Source organism: Neofelis nebulosa, chromosome 10, assembly GCF_028018385.1.
Source record: "Neofelis nebulosa isolate mNeoNeb1 chromosome 10, mNeoNeb1.pri, whole genome shotgun sequence".
Lineage (NCBI taxonomy): Eukaryota > Metazoa > Chordata > Mammalia > Carnivora > Felidae > Neofelis > Neofelis nebulosa.
Window position 1 is genome coordinate 76,216,245 of NC_080791.1, and position 20,781 is coordinate 76,237,025.

Here is a 20,781-nt window from a genome sequence, read left to right on the forward strand (position 1 = left end):
CGAAGCAGAGACGGCGACAGCAGCAAGGCCAGCGCTGCTGGGCTAGAGCGCGTGAAGCCGAGGGGGCGCCTTGCGTCTTCAGCGTCTCCCTTTCTGCCGCGCGTCCCGGGACTCCAGTCCCGGTGCTCCTGGTAGTAGCGGCTTCCGCGCCGGCAGCCCGGGGCCTCGCAGCTCCGCGGGCGAAGCCAGAGAACCCGATCCCCGCGCCGAGCGCAACCTGCCGGAGTGGCGGAGCCCCGCTCTCCCGCCCCAGCTCGGAGGCGGGCGCAGCCGCAGCGGGGGCCGGGGCCCGAGCCCGGTGTTGCCACCGCCCGCGGTGGGGGGCGGGCTGGAGGCGGGGCGGCCGGGGCCGCCTTCCCGGGCGCGATCCCCTAGCGCAGCACCCGGCGCTGCCGAACCACCTCCCCCGCTGCCCGCTAGCAAGTTTGGCGGCTTCGTGCCCGGCGCGCCTCGGGATCGAGGCGCATTTGTTTCCTCCTGGACTCCGCGCGCCCCGTTTGGCGGGGACCCTCGGGAGCTATGCCGAGGGATGTGATTTTAGTTGTGTGGTTCTGCGTGTGCACCGCCAGGACAGGTAAGCACGGCTGGGCGGTCGGAGGCATCCCGGGGAAGGGGGGGAGCCGCGCCGCTGTGCCCAGAGCCGGCACCGGCGTCGGGAGACCTGGAGACGAGCTCCGCGCTGGTCCGGGAAGGGGGCGAGGCGTGGATGGGTCCCTCGGATCTCTCTGCCCTGCAGCAGATAAAAGGGTGAGAAGTGGGACTCACGGGCTGGAAGATGTCCCCATGAGTGCCCCCTTTCTTGGAGACTCGGCCTCGCGGACGCTGGAGTGAGGGGCGCGGCCGAACCGGCGCACCCTCCTGCTGCTAGTAACCGGCTTCCGGGTCGAAACCCACAGCAAGTCCGGCCCGCAAACCCTACACCGCCGAACTTGAAAGGTGCGGTGAAAACCTCTCTCCCAGTGCCGGGCTGGGGTGAGAAGGAACAGCCGTGAAGGGACAGCCGTGGGAGTCGCACCCGCAGAGAGAGCGCTTCCGGCCCTCGGGCGGGCGCGGCCGCGGCCGGGGAGGGCAGGGTGCGGGGTGAGGGCTGCGGGCGAACCCCGGGATTCCGCGGTCTCGCCTCGTTCCCTCCTGACTCTCCCCAGGGGAACTCCAGGAACATTGTCTTCCCCTCCACCCTGCCCTCAAGGGCTGGACGAATAATAATTCGGGTGAATTGGAACCGTGGAGACAATCCAGGGAGATTTTCTCAAGCTCCAAACCAGTTTTTCCTTGCTGTAATTGCGGTTTTGGATTGTGGAGGGAGAACTAGGATAACTGGCATAATTTCCGAAGTCCCCACTTGGTTCTGCCTCCAGAGACGCAGTTGTGAGGACTCCAAGTGCACCTCCTTCCATCCGCTCCCACTTGCCCCAGCCCTTATATCTCAAGGGGTTTGGAGACCCGTTCTCAGTCGTCTTCTCCACGGGTCTCATGGTAGAGGTGGGAAGATGGGGGTGGGGTGGGGTGGAGTAGGCACTTTATGGGCAAAAATACGGCTCTCAGATGCGGGGGGTGGGTGGGGGCGGGAGCGTGGCGAATTTTTATTCCCAGGCTAGCCAGCGTTGAGTACGCGCTGTCGACTTTGCACCCAGAACCGGCGTGTAGTCACTACTCCCTTTATCTTTTCTTCTTTTGCCGCTCGCATTTCCCTTCTCTAGAGCCATAAACCTCCTTCCCAGGCCAGGTGGCAAGTTTATTGGAAAAGGGCTGGGGAGGGGAGCTCGGCTTTGGTTGGCCCAAAAGTTCCCTCCGCTTGCGCCCCAGGCGCCCCTCTTTGGCAGTTAGCCCGCCTGAGGATACAAAGTTGGGCGTCTAGGAGCTTCCTGCCGACCTTTTCCATTTCCCCAGCGGGGTAGCAGCTTTCCCTTTGCTTAATGGAAGAGCGAGGGGTGTGGACTCTCCAGGGACTAAAGGAATTCCCCATCCCTTTCGTATCTTCACCTGAGCTTCCCGAGGCTGCAGAGACGCCAAGGCTCAGTCCAGCCGAGAACAGTTGCTTCTTGGGTATGGGTACATCGGGATGAACTAGTCTTTTAAAACCAAGAGCACATTGGAAGAAATGCGCCCCCGGAAGATCAGGACGGGCGAGGCTAGTGCAGAACATGGGCTACCAGTCCTGTGCGCGGCAATCTGGTGCTGGTGGGCATCTTACCGAGGAACGGGGAGAGAGAGAGAGAGAGAGAGAGAGAGAGAGAGAGAGAGAGAGAGAGAGAAACTAGATGGGGGAGGGGCAGCTTATTGGTCATTTCACATCCTCAAGTGCACATCATTATCGTATGCCTAGATCCTTTGTTCTCATCACTCTTGTGAAAAGTCGGCAGAAAGTGCTTCCATCCCAGAATGAGTGACTGTGTCTCTGGGGTGCATTGTTAGTGGATACCTTTAAGAACACAGCCTTTTCCCCTTCCCCACACACCAACCTCTTTTAAATCTTGTAATAATTCTGTTGTAGGAAGATTCATTCATTCATTCATTCGTTCATTCAAATAGTGGAGCGCCTTGCTGGGTGCCAGGATTCCTTGTGTATGCAAAGAGGAAACAACTTGGTCCTTGACTTCCAGGAACTTCAAGCTTAGCTGAGAATCTAGGTAGAAACTGGAAAACATTTTTATTCTACAGATTGATGGGGGTTAGGAGAGGGAGAAGTATAAGAAGTTTCAATGAAAGAAATACAGAGGAGGAATGGTAGGCTTGAATTTTGAGGAGGGGTGGTTGGTGGTCTGGGAAGGCTTTAATCAGGAGGTGACATTTGAGAGTTGTGTCTTGGAAGGCTTTAGGGAGTTTTCCAGGAGGGCAGACTGGGGAAAGCATACCAGGCAGAGGACACAGCCTGTACCCAGGCAGGGAAGGGAAGCATGGTAGGATCTGCCCTATTGGTTGTGGCAGTTGCTTAGGGAGCTTGGGTTTTCTGTGCCACTTGGCACTTAAACCCCAGAGGCCACATAGTTCTTCTGCAAAAATTATCAGAAGAATCAGGATTTGGGGGGGGGGGGTGGAATTATATCTCAAGTGTTTCACTTACAATTTCTTGTGTCTTGAAGGGGCATGATCAGCAGTTTTCTGGGGGCAGCCTCTTTGATTTGCCCAGGAACCATCATCCCTGCAGCAAGCATCCATCCTTTATGGCAGCAGAGCCTGGCTCATGATTAGTTTATCAGGATCTGAACAGTCGCTTGGAAAGTTTATTTGTCAAGTGGGGCAATTGTTGTCTGGGCTGTTAACAGTCCCAGATGAAATAAACATGTGGTTCACTTAGTGAGCTTCTCAGATATCACCGCCTTTTAATGGAAATGAATAGATGATATCAGGCACATTTTAATTAAAGCAGCACTGCCTTGCAGTAGCAGTTACATATGAAAAGATCTAATGATAGGTGTCACAGGAAGCTGCTTAAATAGCTCATTGTTCAGGGCACTTGTTTTAGAGAGTTAAATGGAGTCAAGATAGGAGGTGCTGTTTTCCAGTTCTTGTTATTTCTAGGTGAAAATAATTCTGGGATTTTCAGGTACATCGTTGATAATTGATAATGAACATTTAGAAGACTGCAGTAATAAGGGTGATAAGATATTATGTCCGTGGCTTTTCTCCAGTGGCTTGGATGTGTGAATAATACAAAACTCTTTTGTAGTTTGTTTTGGTCACCAGGGCCCTGGTGGAGGGGATGGGCAGCGAGCCCCTGGGGCCCCTTTTGCTGCTTTTTGCTGCCACCTGCTGGAAAGGAGAGCTTTTCTTTTTGAAGCACCTCCCGGGCTATTCATTAACTCTGAAATCATAAAACTGTGAACAGAGCCCCCAACCTGCCATAATTATGTGCAGTATTTGCCTGACTTAGAACAGGCATAGAGCATATTCTTCAAAGATATTGCTTTTGGGGTATTAAGCATCTTTGTAGGAGTCCAGGGGTCCAAATCCGATCAACTAGTTGTGAAATCTTGCAGTTAAACGAGGTCTTGGAGCATCTCAACACAGCGTCTATTTCCACTGTGTTGATGAGGAGAAAGCAGCTGTCATCATGGACAATGAGCTGGATTAGATTTAAGTGAGCCAGGTCCAGGAGGATTTGCTTGGGAGCTTAGGCCCAGGGTGCTGACGGTGTGCTGAGTGGGTTTGGGGCCTGAGTATTCCCTGGGCAAGGCTAAGGCCAGCCATAGCAGGTGTCCTGGGAGATTAGGGTGGAGGTTCTGAATCATAGAGCCAGGCCTCAAGTGCCTCTGTGATGGTGACACACTGCCTTCCAGGTTTTAAAAAATGTTTCTTCCCTAGAAGCTTTTTATCCTGCTTAATTCCAATTCCCAGCTTCAGACATTTATAGAGCAGTTACGGCCAAAGTAGAAAACTTTAATAGAGTTTCCTTGGAAAGGGCAGGAGCTCCATGCGTGGACAAGAAGCAGAAACATTAAAATAAAAAAATTATTTTTTATGGAACTGACACTCTCCTACTACAGAAGGTTCAGGAGAGGCCACGTAAATGCTACCTTATTAATAGATTTTCTGATTCCCTCGGGAGTGTGTAAAGCGCTATCATTTGCGCATCCTGCTCTGAGCACGAGGCATTTTCATTCTGAAGGAGACCAATTAAAGGGAGAGAAGAAAACTGTATCTGGAAGCCTAATTGATTTCTCTTGTTCTGTTTTTATGGGATGTTCTCATAACAAGAGCAATACCGTTACCTTAAAGCCGGGGAATCCCTTCACTTGTGGGCTCAAGGAGGAGGAATGAGTGTAGACTTAATATTGAGATTTCCCAAAGCACAGCCAGAGTGAGGAGCCCTTCTAGGTCAGTTGGGCATGTGGAGGGATTGGGAGGAAGGGGGCCACCTGTATATTTTGTACAATTCTATAGAGTTGAAGACCAGGGAGCTGTCTTATGAGAGACAGATGTGGCAAAGCCCAGCTGGGCACCAGGTGTGTCCTAGGAGTGTTCCCACAGTTTATGTGGGAAAAAGAACCTTATGAGGGAATCTTAATGAGGCTGGGAGGCAGGTATGATCATCCCCATTTTACAGACGAGGGAACTGAGTCTTGGAGAAGTGAAGTGATTTTTCCAAGTTTTGGTAGGGGGCAGAGACAGGACTGAAGTTGACTCTTCCTTTAGTGTTGTTTCCGCAATGCTTTCTAGTTTGAGTGTGCCGTATTCTCACTTGGGGACAAGGAGCCAAGGGCACCGATGGGGTGTGCTGCTAGTTCTACAGAATCTGTTTGGGTGCCTTGTAGGCTTGTCTAGTTGCAGGGCTCCTAGTCTGGGAGTATTTTAAGAACGACCATTATAGTGGGTCTTTAGTCCCTGCTTAGGTCAACTGCTGCCACAATAATATTGCATAACAAACCATCCAGAACTCGGTGGCTTAAAACATTTATTCTGGTTCATGTGTCTGTAGGCTCTTCTGGTCGTCTTGACTCATTTAGGTCAGATTTGGCTGGTCATGGTGCCAGACTCAAGTGGGGTGTCTCCATGTGTTTCAGTTTCCTTGGACCAGTGGACCAGTAGAGTCATGTTCTTTTCATCCTGGTGCAGAATCACAGGAGAACAAGCCCTACCTCACAAGCACATTCAAGCCCCTGCTTGTGTAATGCTGCTAACATCCCAAGCATCCCAATGACCCAAATAGGTTGCATGGCCAGGCTCAAAGTCCAAGGACGTAGAGTTTACTTTTACTCTAGTAGAAGGAACTGCAAAGCCACACGCCAAAGGGTATGGGTCTGGAAGGGGTAAACATTTGACTCCAATAATTCAGTCACCCACAGTTTTTAAAGAACGTCTCCTTGGCCTGAATACCATCCTGTCCTCTGGTGGTGTCCCCAGATATGCATATTGCTCTGAGGTCATTGTCACCTAAAGCAGTGACACAGCATCCACTCGTCAGTTAATTAATTAGGTTCTAAATTCAGGGCGTACCAGTTGACAGGCCCTGTGTGAGGTACTGGGGCTACAGGGACGTTTCCTTCTTCTTGCCCGGCTAAGGGCACGTTCCCCAGATCACTTTCTAAATTCCTAGCCAGAGAAAGGCCAGCTTGGAGGTTCTCTGGAGATAAGTCTTGATTTAATTTCTGCCATATAGGTGTACAATACTATAGATCAAACTGAAATATTAGTTCTTTTCCTGCCTTTTCAAGGTGATCACAGAACCGCTGATATCTGAGCTCACTTTGAGAAAAACATCACCAGTCTCACAAGAGGCTCATGATGCTGTGACTTGAGCCAATAGACGCCCATCAGCTCAGTGCTTCTTTGCACAGAGTTGGTATTCTGGGATCAGTTTTTGCGAACTGAGTCTGTGTGAGGGATGAGCAAGTAGGATGGGAACTTAAGTGAGATCATGATATAAAGTTGGAGCGTATCCTCTTCCTCCTCCTCTTAAACACACACCTCAAGGGGCACTTGGGTGACTCAGTAGGTTGAGCCTCTGACTTCGGCTCAGGTCACGATCTCGTAGGTCGTGAGTTCGAGCCCTGCGTCGGGCTCTGTGCTGACAGAGCAGAGCCTGGAGCCTGCTTCGGATTCTGTGTCTCCCTCTCTCTCTGCCCCTCCCCAACTCACACCCTGTCTCAGTCTCTCAAAAATAAATAAATGTTAAAAAAAAATTCACCCCCCCCCCCCCAAGCCCTCCAATGATTTCCTATTGCAATTAGAATAATATCCATCTCCTTGTTGTGGCTCAAAAGGAAGGGTCTAGTCTTTGGCTTCATTTTCTACCACTTTCCCCCTGCCCACTCTGCTCTAACTGTACCAACTTTTCTCTGTTCCCTGAACATTGTTTGCAGTGTGCTGTTCTCCACACCTGGAAAGCTTTCTCCCCAGATCTTGCCATTACCAGCCCCTGCAGGCGTTCACATTTCAGCTCAAAGGAACCTTCCCTGACTGTGCGTTCTAAAGCCCCACCCAAGGTGCTTTGTATTCCATCACTTTGTTTTATTTTCTGCATAGCATTTATTGCCAGCTCAGATTATCTTTTTTTTTTTTTTTTTTTTTGGTCCTCTTTTCACGCCTTACCCTAGGAATGCATGCTCCAGGAAGACAGCTCCAGTGCCCAGCCATGCATATTATTAGATAGTAAAAACTCAGTAATACCTGTTGAAAAGGTATTAAATGAACGCGTGAATGCAGAGCGAGTAGAAGAAAGATTTGTCTTTGAGTAAACTGGTCTCATAAGTGGCTGCATTTGGAAGGGGCAAATTTGAACCTTTAGCTTAGAGGACAAGGAGAAACCTGGCAGAAACGGAGAAGGCAGTTTACTGTGCCTTCAGTTTAACCCTTTGTCCGCCTTGGCAATGACAGGCTACAGCCAGACCAGCCTTCTGTTGCTACAGCAGCTCCTGTTTTTCCTCATAGGAAAAGAGTAAGGAGAGGGTAGATTTCCTTCCTCAAATCTGTGGAGGAAGGGGTGAAGGTGAGAGAGCTGATGAGGTTGTAATAGCTCACGATGTCCTGATGAGCCTTCACTCAGCCTCTCTGGGACAAATCGGTGTGAGCTTTCCAAATCCTGCCTCAGCAACTGCATTACCAGCAGACGAAAGTTGACAGCTGTTGCTGATTAAAACATTTCTGACTGTGCGATCAGAATTGCACTACTGAGATGCTAAGTGTAGATAGATGCTGCCTTTATGGCTTAAACACAGTCCGTTACAGTGGTCTCTAGCCTTATGAATCCATGTAATCGGAAGTCACTTTGCAATCACAAGCGTGCCATTGCACAGAAGGCCCCCTGGGTGAGAGAAAGCCTCAGGCATTTGCCTTTCTTAGGTAAGGCTCAGGGCCATGTTTCCCTGCACTAAGATTCTCCAACATTGTTGTCAGGGTATTTAACTTTCAGGAATCCCCTTGGCGGGAATTCTCTGTTGTTTCTCTTTTTTGGCCACTCCCTCCAACCCCCATCTCGAACAAGGGCAGGATTCCTCTTCTTTTTTTTTTTTTTTTTTTCCTTTTTTTTCTTAAAAAAAAAAATTTTTTTTTTAATGTTTATTTATTTTTGGGACAGAGAGAGACAGAGCATGAACGGGGGAGGGGCAGAGAAAGAGTGAGACACAGAATCAGAAGCAGGCTCCAGGCTCTGAGCCATCAGCCCAGAGCCCGACGCAGGGCTCGAACTCACGAACCGCGAGATCGTGACCTGAGCTGAAGTCAGATGCTTAACCGACTGAGCCACCCAGGCGCCCCTGGGATCCCTCTTCTTTGTCCTCTTCTGAATCATGATGAATAGGGAACACTCTCCACAGTGATGGTGGTGTCAGGGTTTGCTACTGCGTCAGTTTCTGAAGCAGGTAGATCAGGGCTACTATCCAGTATCCTCAGTCCCCAGATCTGAAAAAGCTTGATAGCACAAAGTTCCTTCAAAATTCCTATGACGGCAGAAGCTACTACCCCTGAGCTGAACTCATTTGGTGGTGAAACTTGACCTCAACTGATAGGAGGCTAGGTATGGTCTTTGTTTAGCCAACTAGAGGACAACTTCATAGTTTTTGCTCCAGAAAGACTGTGTTTTGATTGTGGGGTACTGATTCAGACTTTGCTTAGGGTGTTCCATCAAATGTATATAGGCCACAGTATCTGATATGATAATACATTCTGAATCTGAAATGTAGTTGGCCCTGAGGGTTTTGGATAAGAGATCATCAATCCTTAATGCATGGGGAATGAGGGTGGGGGTGGGGACAAGGAAACTACAATATCACTGGGCCCTTGGAGGAAAGAATTGCCCTCCTTTCCCTCTGGAAGGTAGCATATGCACGCACTCATCACTGGCTTCCTGGTATACCGTGCCACTCTTGGCCTCTATAATTTCTGTTCCATATTGCTGCCAGCAGTCTATATTTGAAGCCAAGACAGCTCTTTGTGTTCTTGTTTTTTTTTTTTTTTTCAGTGGTGGGATTCGGGACGGACCCTGACCTGCAGGTGGATATTATCGCTGAGCTCGACCTCGTGAACACCACCGCTGGAGTCACTCAGGTGTCCGGACTGCACAATGCCAGCAAAGCGTATTTATTTCAAGGTAAAGACACCTCCTCCTTTGCACGGGGGCAGAGCTTGGGGAAGGAGGATCTGTCTGGTGAGTGTTCATATGGTGTGTGTTTGTCGGAAGATCATCTCTGCTATTTCTTTTGTGTTATTGTCATAAGGAATGTTCGGAAATGCCAAAGGTGTTCAGATAGTTGAGGGGGTGTGTTCTGTGGGTGGGAGGAGGGGTACTAGAGGCATGGTTGTGAAATATTTGGTTTGGTGGTGAAATTTTTCCTTGGGTATTTCTTTGGGGGGGATCTAAAGTCGCTTGAAGTTGCAAAGCTCTTGAAAGCCATTGGCCAGCCATATTATTTTTTTACATGATATTTCTTTAACTGTTATCTTTATCTTTACCTGTACCTATACTATACCTACACCTATCCTTATTCATAGATCTCTCTCTCTCTCTCTCTCCCTCATTTAATGGGCACGTGAGCACAGAGGATGTTTTATGGATGAATTCTCTTAGGGGTGCAGCTTACTTGGTTCTTAGTAACCCAGGGAGTATAGTATGTTTCTTAAAAGCCACTGCCTGAGATCAAATTCTAACTTTGCCACTTATTGGCTTTGAGACTTTGGGCAGTCCCTTAGCCTAACTGTGCTGATGTCCTCGTCTAAAATACTGGTACCTACCTCCTGGGGCTCTTACAAGGATTAGAGGAGCCAGTCCATCGGAGTGGTTACGACAGCGTCTAACACATACCGTGGATCCTTAATAAGTACTAGCTGTTAGTCTGGAGCTCCTGCTTTCGACCAGGCAACATGCTAATAATAGGGTTACCAGGTACCAGTAAGAGTAAATAAGAAAGGTGCAGCCCCTGTTCTAAAATGTAATGAGAGAAACAGTCATTACCCAAGGAATCATTGAATGACAATTGCTGTACTTACTGTGAAGGGGATGTATAGCCTGCCAAAGAGTAGTACGGGGAGAAATGGTGGTGGTCAGGTAAAGGTTACCCTGAAAATTGATGTGTCAGCAGAGACTTGAAAAATGAATAGAAAGCCCGGTGTAGGAAGGGGTGGGGGTTCAGAGCATTCTGGTCAGGGAAAAATAGTATGTATGAAGGTCTTAAGGCAGAAACCAATAGAAGGGTGGCTAGTATTGGAAAGAGTGGTCAGTGGCTGGAGAGGCAGGCAGCGGCTGGGTTATGCTAGACCCTGTGGGCAGATCTGATATCCAGGGGTTTAGGTACGCTGATGATTTATGGCCAGTATCCATTCTGATAGGTGGGAGGCCGTGTATACTTGTTAGCTATTGTAATTATTACCCCTGTTTGGAGTGCCGGGTTCGTGGTCTCTTACTTTACTCTCAGTGCTGTGGGGGCCTTTGCGGAGCTTGCTGTAGGGGAGTGACCTGATTAGATGTGATAGGCAGCTTCGGTATTCCTCTGTGAAAATTCCTGGCAGGGTTCTTTTAACTCGGCCTTTTGTGAAGATAGCAAAAGGATCATTTTAGAATGACTGGACCAGTATTAAGGAATGAGATTTGCATATTTACTGCAGAGATAACTTAAGCCTTGTTAATGACATGTAATAAACGTACAGACATTATATGATGATATATAACAAGCCTATGGACATGTTAGTTTCCATTTACTCTTACTAAAGAATTGGTGAAGTCCCTAAGGTGGGTATGGTTAAGAGTATACAAGATGGGATGACTTTTCTTTTTGCATTGTACAAGGTCGGTCTGCTCAATTACTGTTGAGAGGCCATGCTTCATGAAGGCAGAAGTCGTGTCTGTTTAGGTACCCCTACATCTCTAGAACCAAGTACCATGCATGGCGTGTAGTAGGTGACAAATACACATTTTTAATTGAATTAAAATGTCCTCTGCCCAATATGCTCTGTAAAAGCCTTATTGCCTACTTTCACTGTTCATTTACTTAATTATTCCACAAGTACGGTCTTCCTAGGCAAGAAATCTGTTAATATGTGCACTCTTTGCTTTGGCCAACTACCTCTGGGACATCTAGCAGACTCCAGCCATGGGGAGGGGTTTTCACTTCTGGGGGAAGAGTAACTTCATTATGGGAGGTTGACTGAGGAGGACTTTCCCTTAAGAACCCTTGTGGTTATATTGGGCCTACCTGGGTATTCCAGAGTAATCTCTTTACCTCAAGATCCACCATTGAATCACATGCTAAAATCCCTTTTGCCATGTAAGGTAACATGTTTGTGGGTTCTGGCAGTTAGGACACGGACATCTTTGGTGGGCCATTATTTTGCTTATCACACAGTCTGCCCTCTAGCCTCCAAAGGTTAATTTCTGTCCCACATGAAAAATACATTCACCTCATCCCAGTATCTCCCAAAGTCATAACCTATTATGGCATCTGCTCAAAGTCCAGAATCTTATCCAGTCTTGTCAGCTGATGATCTAAATAATCTACATCAGGTATGACTGTGTCTCTGAGTATCATACATTTGGGGACAAAACTCTTCTCCATATGTGGATCTCTGAAAAGTAGGAAACAGGTAATTTGTTTCCCAAATACAGTGGTTGTGTAGGTGTAGGGTGCCCGTTATAGACAGTCCTGTCCAAAGGAAAGAAATAGAAAGGAGAGGGGCCACGAGTCCCAAGAGATTTTGAAATCTAGCAGGGCCAGGGAATAATCCCATGTGGTCCTTGGCTCTGCCTTCTGGGCTCGTGACTCATTCCTTTGAGTTATTCTTCCTTTTTCAGGCAGAGTAGCATGGGTGTGTGGCTGAGGCAGCCTGTTTCCTGCCTGTAGTATTTTTTTTTTTTTAAATTTTTTTTTTTTCAACGTTTTTTATTCATTTTTTGGGACAGAGAGAGACAGAGCATGAACGGGGGAGGGGCAGAGAGAGAGGGAGACACAGAATCGGAAACAGGCTCCAGGCTCCGAGCCATCAGCCCAGAGCCTGACGCGGGGCTCGAACTCACGGACCGCGAGATCGTGACCTGGCTGAAGTCGGACGCTTAACCGACTGCGCCACCCAGGCGCCCCCTGCCTGTAGTATTTTGGAAGTCTGTCAGCCTTTTCTCGTTTCATCCTGTCCGTTTTCTTCAGTCCAAGTTGGCAGTGTTTCTGATGGTATAACATTCTCAGGAACATTTAGGGCCTCCGGTGCATCGGACAAGAGGCGCCCCCACAGATCTATCTTAGATACCCCCATCTCTGTTCTTGGCCTATGCCAAGATGACTGAGGGGAGCCATGAGTCACATACCCGATCTCTTCAAAGGGCCCTCCTGTGATTGTCTTCTGAGCTTTTGATCATCAGAGGCATTAGCAGAAAGTTGTTCAGCTATGCCTGTGGCTTTTCTCCCAGAGCAGGATTTCCTGACAGGGAATCTCCTAATTTTATCATCTTTTGCAGTCCAAATAGGCTGAGAATTCTCCTACTCCTCGGGCCCTAGTTTCTTCTGCTTGTCAGCTCATCCCTCCGTCTCCCTTTCCTGTTGTCTTTTTACTATAAGCAGCAAGGAGAAACCAGTCTGTACCTGCAATACTTTGCTTGGAAATCTCATCTGAATGTCCAGGTTCATCTTTTGGAAGTTTTGCTTTCCGCATTACTACAGGACACAATTCAACTAAGCTTTCTGCTACTATGTAACAAGGATCCTGTGTCTTCCGGTTTCCATTTCCTTTTTCGCCCTTACCAGCAGTATTTAAAAAAAAGTTTATTTATTTTATTTTGAGAGAAAGAGTGCGTGAGCAGGGGAGAGGCGGAGAGAGAGGGAGATAGAGAATCTCAAGGAGGCTTCATGCTGTTAGCACAGAGCCTGACACAGGGCTGGATCCCATGATCCGTGAGATCAGGACCTGAGCCAAAATCAAGAGTGGGGCACTTAACTGACGCAGCCACCCAGGAACCCCACCAGCAGTATTTTTAATGTCCGTGTTTCTACTAATGGTCTCTTCACCACGATTTAAGTGTTCCCTAAGATGATACAGGTTTTCTGTACCATGCTCTTTACCTCATTCTGAGTCCTCACCCGTGGGGTCTTTAACATCCATATTTCCACTAACAGTCTGTTAGCGGTCTAGGCTTTTTCTCTCATGCTTCTCAAAATTCTTTGAGCCTCTGCTCATTATTCAATGCCAGAGGCACCTCTATGTTTTTAGTTATCTGTTACAGTAGCATCCCACTTTCAGGCGGCACAGTCTGTATTAGTTTCTCATTGTTGCTGTAACAGATGGCCACAGATTTCAGTGGCTTAAAGAGATTTATTATCTTATAGTTCTGGAGGTCAGAAGTCCAAAATGGGCTTCAGGAGGGCTAAAATCAAGGTGTTGGGAGAGCTGTGTTCCTTCTGGGGTCTTTGATTTATTGTCTTTTCTAGCTTCCAGAGGCTGCCACATTCCTTGCATCATGGCAGTGTCATTGCAAATTCTGCTCTGTTGTCCCATTTCCCTCTTTCTCTCTTTCTGTTGCCATATTGTCTTCTCTGATGTTAACTCTTCTGCCTCTTTTTTCCTCCCTTATAGAGACCCTTATAATTATATTGGGCTCACTCAGACAATCCAGGGTAATCTTTTCATCTCAAGATTCATAATGTAATCACACCCACAAAGTCTTTTTTGCTATGTAGGGTAACATATTTACAATTTCACAGGATTAGGAGGTGGATGTCTTTGCTGGGGGAAGGGGGCGCCTCATTTTGTCAACCACGGGATGGTTAACACTGTTGGGCAGCCCTGTCTAATAGCAACGCAAGATGAGTCCTATTTGTAATTTTAATTTTTGTGGTAGTCATGTTGAGTAAAAAGAAATGACTAATATTAATTTTAATTCTACATTTTATTTAACCTAGCATACTAAAAATATTATTTCAACCTATGGCCAATACAAACATTTATTAAGATATTTTGTAAGTTTTTACAAAGTCTCCAAAATCTGTTTTGTATTTCATACTTATAATATACCTTGATTTAGATGCTAAATTTTCATCTGAAATAATTGGTCTACATTTAGATTTAATAAAATTTAAAATTGAAAAGTAGATTTGCCAAGCTATTCCATACATACTCATGTGTCAGATATTAAAAATTAAACAGCTTTACTGAAGTACACTTGACATATTCTGTAATAATAAAGTGTACATATTCAAAGTGTACAATTTGGTAGTTTTGACATATGAATATATCCATGAAACCATCACCACGGTCAAGACAATGAGCATACCTATCACCCCAAAAGCTTCCTCTTTTTCCCTTTTGTAATCCCTCCTTACTGCACTTCTCTGCCCTCATCCCCAGGCAACTCCTGATATTTCTGTTACTATAGAATAGCTGGTGTTTTTTAGGAATTTACATATATAGAATCATACAATATGATCTTGGGTCTGGATTCTTTCACTGATCATAGTTATTTTGAGATTTAGATGTGGTGTGGCATGTTCAGTGCTTTTTTTTATAGGCAGTGTAGTTGGGTCTTTGCTTTATTTTTTCCTTTTTCCTTTGTAACCAGTAAAACAATATCTATATTTTTATCAAGGTATGTAGACTATTCATAGACTATTCATGTCATTGTTGACAGATTTAAATATATATATGTGTGTGTGTATAAAGTTTTTTTTAACATTTATTTATTTTTGTGAGAGAGAGAGAGAGAGAGAGAGAGAGAACACAAGTGGGGGAGGGGCAGAGAGAGAGGGAGACACAGGATCCAAAATAGGCTCCAGGCTCTGAGCTGTCAGCACAGAGCCCAAAGTGGGGCTTCATCCCATGAACAGTAAGATCATGACCTGAGCCGAAGTTGGATGCCCAACCGACTGAGCCACCAGACACCCCAACATGTTTATATTTAAATACATCTTTTTTCTATTTGTTTTCTACTTGTTCCCTCTATTCTTTGTTCCATTTTTTCCATTTTTTGGCTTCCTTTGGATTAATTGAAGTTTTTTGTTTAATGGTACCATTTAATTTCTGTTGTTGGCTTATTAACTATAATTCTTTTTTATTTTAGTTTTGCTTTAGAGTTTATAGTATACAACATTAGGTTATTATAGTCTACCTTCAAGTGAAAGTATGCAACCTTATGTATAAGAACATTTCAATCATTTGCTTTTTTCTTCCTGACCATTGTTTTGTCACACATTTTACTTCCTCATACGACATTATTTTATTATTATTATTATTATTTTAAGTTTTTTAATGTTTTATTTTTGACAGAGAGAGAGATAGAGCACGAGTGGGGAAGGGGCAGAGAGAGGGAGACACAGAATCTGAAGCAGGCTCCAGGCTCTGAAATGTCAGGACAGAGCATGATGCGGGGCTTGAACCCATGGACCGCGAGATCATGACCTGAGCCAAAGTCGGATGCTCAACCGACTGAGCCACCCAGGAGCCCCATCGTTATTATTATTTTTATTCAATCAGTCAATTATCTTTTAAAAAAATATTTATTTATTTATTTCTTAGAGACAGAGAGAGAGTGGGGAAAGGGCAGAGAGAGAATCCCAAGTTTGATGTGGGGCTTGAACTCAGGAACTGTGAGATCACGACCTGAGCTAAGATCAAGAGTTGGATCCTTAACAGACTCAGGCACCCAAGTGCCTGAACAGATTTAGATGATAAGAAAATCAATCACATATTTACCCACGTAGTTACTCTTTCCTGTGTTTTTCATTTCCGTCTGGTATCATTTTCAGCCCGTCTGAAGGCTTTCCTTTAACACTTCCTATTGTGCCAGTCTGCTGGTGATGAATTCTTTTGGATTTTGCATGTCTGAAGAAGAGTTTTGTTTTTATTTTTTGAAAAATATTTTTGCTGGGTGTAGAATACTGTGTTGACAGTTTTTTTTCTTTCAGTACTTTAAAGATGTTGATTCACTGTCTTACCACTTGCATTGTTTCCAACAAGAAATATGTATCATTCTATCTTTGTTCCTCTGTAGGTAATTTTCTTTCTCATGATTTTAAGACTTTCTCTTTATCATGGATTTTGAGCAGTTTGACTATGATGTATCTTGGTGTGATGTACTTCATCTTTTTTTCTGTGTGAGATCTCTTGCACTTCATCAAAAAATTTGGAAAAAATTTGGCCATTATATCTTCAAGTATTTTTTCTGTCCCTGTTTCTCTTCTTTAGGGACTCCACGTTACATGTATGTTGGGCTGCTTAGTGGTGCCAGTTTACTGATATTCTGTTCATTTCAAAAAATCATAATTCTCTTTTCTCTCTATTATTTTCAATAGTTTCTATTGCTGCACTTTCAAGGTCACTGAGTTTTTATTCTGTAGTTTCTTTTATTATTATAATTTAGTGCTTTTTAAAATCTCATATACTATAGTTTCATCTCTGTAAGTTCAGTTTTGACTCTTTAAAAAATATTCCATGCCTCCGTTTAACTCTGTGAATAGATGGAACACAGGTACAATAACTGCTTTATATTTCTGTGACAGCTAATTCTAATATTTATATCAGTGCTGGGTTAATTGTGATTGGTTAATTCTTCTTCTCATTACTACTTCCTTACGTGGCTGGTAATTTTTGATTGAATGCCAGACATTGTTATTTACCTTGTTGGTGCTGGCTATTTTTGTATTCTTATAAATATTCATGGTATTTTTCTAAGACACAGTTAAGTTACTGGGAAACAATTTGATCTTTTTGGATCCTACATTTAAGGATCCTACATTTTGGATCCTACATTTAGATGGCCAAGAGCAGTGCTAGTGCTAATAGGTAGAGTAGAGCTAATTATTTCCCATCACTGAAGCACGTCCTTTTGTGTACTCTACCCAGTTCCCTATAAATCGTGAGATTTTTTGGCTCAAGTGGTGGGAATAGGCAGTGTTCTCAGTCCTGTGTGTATGTTGAGCACTGTTACCTTTTGGGTTCTGGTTCTGTGTTTTTTGGTAGTTTTATCACATGTATGCAATCTACTGAGTACTGATCTTAAGAGAGATCCATATTTTTTCTGTCTGCTGTCATCTCCTCTCATGTATATTGTCCTGTGAAATCTAAGTGCCTTGGTCTCCCCAAACTCTCAACTTCCTCACCTCAACTCAGGGCTCTGCCTGAGTTCCTCCTCCCTCCGACACAGCACGGGGACTCTCTTGGAGCAATAAGCTTGGGTAATGGTAGCACTCATCTGTATTATTTTCCATTTCTCAAGGATCACTGCCCTTCACTGACTGACAATCAATGTCTGGAAAGCTGCTATTTCATTGAATATTCATTTTAAATTTAAATTCAGATTAATTCAAATTCAAAATCAAAATGTATTTCCTCAACCGCACTAGCCATATTTCAAGTGCTCAATTGCTGTATGTGGCTGGGGTTTACGATATTGGACTGTGAAGGTCTAGACAGGCTCTGAGCTTTTACTGTTTCACCACACCACATTTAAATTTTTTTTTCTTAACGTTTATTTATTTTTGAGACAGAGAGAGACAGAGCATGAACGGGGAGGGGCAGAGAGAGAGGGAGACACAGAACCGGAAGCAGGCTCCAGGCTCTGAGCCATCAGCCCAGAGCCCGACGCGGGGCTCGAACCCACAGACCACAAGATCGTGACCTGAGCTGAAGTCAGCGCTTAACCGACTGAGCCACCCAGGCGCCCCGTCACCACACCACATTTAATACGGGCATGTTACAAAATCCTGTCTTTCTTTTTTTTAATTCATATATATATATATATAGATTTAATGTTTATGTATTTTTGAGACAGAGAGAGACAGAGCCTGAGCGGGGGAGGTACAGAGATAGAGGGAGACATAGGATCTGAAACAGGGTCCAGGCTCTGAGCTGTCAGCACAGAGCCTGACGCGGGGCTTGAACCCACGAACCATGAGATCATGACCTGAGCTGAAGTTGCTTGCTTAACCGACTGAGCCACCCAGGTGCCCCTAATTCTTATATTTTAAAAAAATGTTTATTTTAAGAGAGAAAGAAAGAGAGTGAGAGTGAGAGTGCAGCACAAGTGGAGGAGGGGCAGAGAGAGAGAGGGAGAGAGAGAGAATTCCACATTGGGCTCTGCACTGTCACTGCAGAGCCTGACTCAGGGTTTCATCCCACGGATCATGAGCATGACCTGAGCCAAAATCAAGAGCTGGATGCTTAACTGACTGAGCCACTCAGGTGCCCTCAAAATTCTGTCTTTCAATATGAATACATGATAGTAACTGGCAAGCTACTTAAGCTCACTGCCTTAGAGTACTTCCATTTACTCGTTGATAAAATGGGATCATATATATATATATACATTGTATTTATATGTATATTATATATATGTAATATATAGATATATATATGTAATATGTATTATTATATATATGTAATATGTATTATTATATATATATGGTATATATGGTTGTAGTGAGGATGAAATAAATTAATACATATAAAGAGCCACACCTGTAGTTGGTACATGGTGAGCTCTCATTAGATGTGAGTTCATACATTTTTTTTAAAATTTTTTTTTAACGTTTATTTATTTTTGAGACAGAGAGAGACAAAGCATGAATGGGGGAGGGTCAGAGAGAGAGGGAGACACAGAATCCGAAACAGGCTCCAGGCTCTGAGCTGTCAGCACAGAGCCCGACGCGGGGCTCGAACTCACAGACCGCGAAATCGTGACCTGAGCCGAAGTCGGCTGCTTAACCGACTGAGCCACCCAGGCGCCCCATGAGTTCATACATTTTTAAATAATAGAATATGACTGTGGCTGCCTTCTCCTATGTATATCATCTGTCTTGTGTGTTGTTAGCGTCAGATTTTAACGTGCAGAGGTATATTGGGATAGTGGGAAAAGCAGAGGATTGGGGAAGGGGCAGAAGATTAGGGCTCAGAACTTTATATGTAATAGTTTATATCATCCTCACTGCAACCACATAAGGTAAGTACTTTTATTGCCCCATTTTGTCAATGAGTAAATGAAAGTACCTTGAGGGCGTACTTAGGGGTACTAGTGGATATGTCACTTAATGTTCTCAAGGGTCAGATTCCTCATCCGGAAATGGGAAGAGTACACAGACTGAGTGTAAGAATTAAATGACAAACTATAAGAAGGTACTTTGAAATGCGTAAAGTGTAAAAAACAAACTCATCATTCTTTCCTGCATTTATTTTTATTCCTCCTCCTATTTCACCATTCTAAGTCTAGCTCTGAGTTGATGTGTATTAAGGGAGTGAAAACCTTCATTTCATTGGCTAGCCTGATAATAATATTGATGAATTTAAGTAGGAAGCTTGCTTAACTGGAAACGCTTCTATCATACCGGCTCCAAAGCCTGATAGGATTATTTGGGGGCTAGCTAGCCTTTTACGGTTGTCTTTGTCACTGCCTTCTTTGTGTAGTGCAGACAATTGAATAAGTACGATTTTTATCCACTTCTTACTTGAAACCAATTATATTAGGAATTGGGGTTGGGGGCAGAGAGAATGAATGGCTATGTGTAAGACTGGCATGGATCTTTTCTAAGCTGAAAAACACCCTAAATACCAGCTTTAGAGTGTCAAAGTCACTTTAGACTTGTCAAAGTGTCAAAGTCATTTTGGAATACCTCTGCTTTGCCTTGAATGGGACTCAGAGAAGGCCTGAGGGTTTGGAACTCTACTTCTCCCTGACTTGACTGTACCTTGGTGTTACCTGGTGGGGAGGATGTGTCTGTCCATTGGTGTCTCATTTATAAAAGTGAATTAGAATATGCATGGGTGAAGATCCTTTAACGTGTTGGTTTTTTTTCTTCTGCCAGTAAAATGCTACCTTATAGGAGTTCTATCTTAGAAGAGTTTCTAAAGAAAAAAGTATCTTTCAAGTAGCATGTTTTCTGTGACGAGATAGAACAGAGGCTAATGTGGGATACTTCCAGAAGATGGAGGCATTCTAGGATTTGTGCTAGATGTTGTGGGAGACACAGACACAAAGGCAAAGATCTTGACCCCAATGAGGTTATAGCCGAGAAGGGCAAACACAGAAAGCCCTTGGACACTCGAATGGAGAGGAGAAGAGAGCTGGATTGTCGTGGGTTATAGAAAAAGTCCCAAGTACATTGAAGAGAAACTTCTCACTGGATGACCTGGGGAATGCTTCCTGGAGGAGGTGGCATCTCAAGCAGACCTTGAAAAATGGACAGGAATGAAATATATGCAGTTTGTGTTCATAGGCGCACTGCTCATGGGCACTCATTTTCACAAAAAGGTACTTGAAGCTTGAGTTATAGCTCTTAATGCTCGGAAACTCTGAGGAAGATGGAGTTACCCAAAGGGTTTGTTTAATGCTGATCGTCCGCCTTTCCTGCCACCCACTATTGCCCAAGTCTGAATTGTTTTTTCTGTTGATTGGATGCGCCTAGTCACTAATTACCTCTGGGAGCATTTACAAGGCAACCTCACTTGGAGTGGAGTGATTTAGTATAACTCTGCATTTAATCAATTAGTGGAGTGATTCAGTTCACATACCAGCATTTCTCAAATATAGGTATTTTTGCTCTTGCCAAAATAAAACTCAAGCAAGCTGTGGGAATGGAGAGGGTTTTTCAGGTTCCTCTCTAGGCAAATTAACACCTGCACTGGCATATTTGGGAAAATCATTCAGTGGCTGTGTGACTAAATGTATTATCAGAGAGAAAATAAATAATTTCCTAAATCTTCACACTTGTAACATCTGCACTTAAATCTGTTTTCTCAGTCATGTTCCTTCTCCCATCAAATAGTACATTAAGGAGAGCGGAGATGGAGAGAGACAGCAAAGAATGTAAAAAGATAGTAATGCTTTTAGAAACTGCTATGTATATGCACCACTTCCAAACTAACATATTGACCTTGGGC

At 44.8% G+C, this 20,781-nt stretch overlaps 1 protein-coding gene across 2 annotated transcripts in view; it reads left to right on the plus strand.

Annotated features, from left to right (window-relative positions):
• The first annotated feature begins 392 nt into the window (after nucleotides 1-392).
• NELL1 (neural EGFL like 1) overlaps nucleotides 393-20,781 on the plus strand; it is an 891,388-nt gene continuing 870,999 nt past the window's right edge. For both annotated transcript variants that reach the window (XM_058688463.1, XM_058688464.1), the window contains exons 1-2: nucleotides 393-574; nucleotides 8,900-9,028. In XM_058688463.1, the coding sequence (XP_058544446.1) occupies nucleotides 520-574; nucleotides 8,900-9,028 (184 nt within the window). In that variant the 5' untranslated portion in view covers nucleotides 393-519. The remainder of the gene's footprint in view (nucleotides 575-8,899; nucleotides 9,029-20,781) is intronic.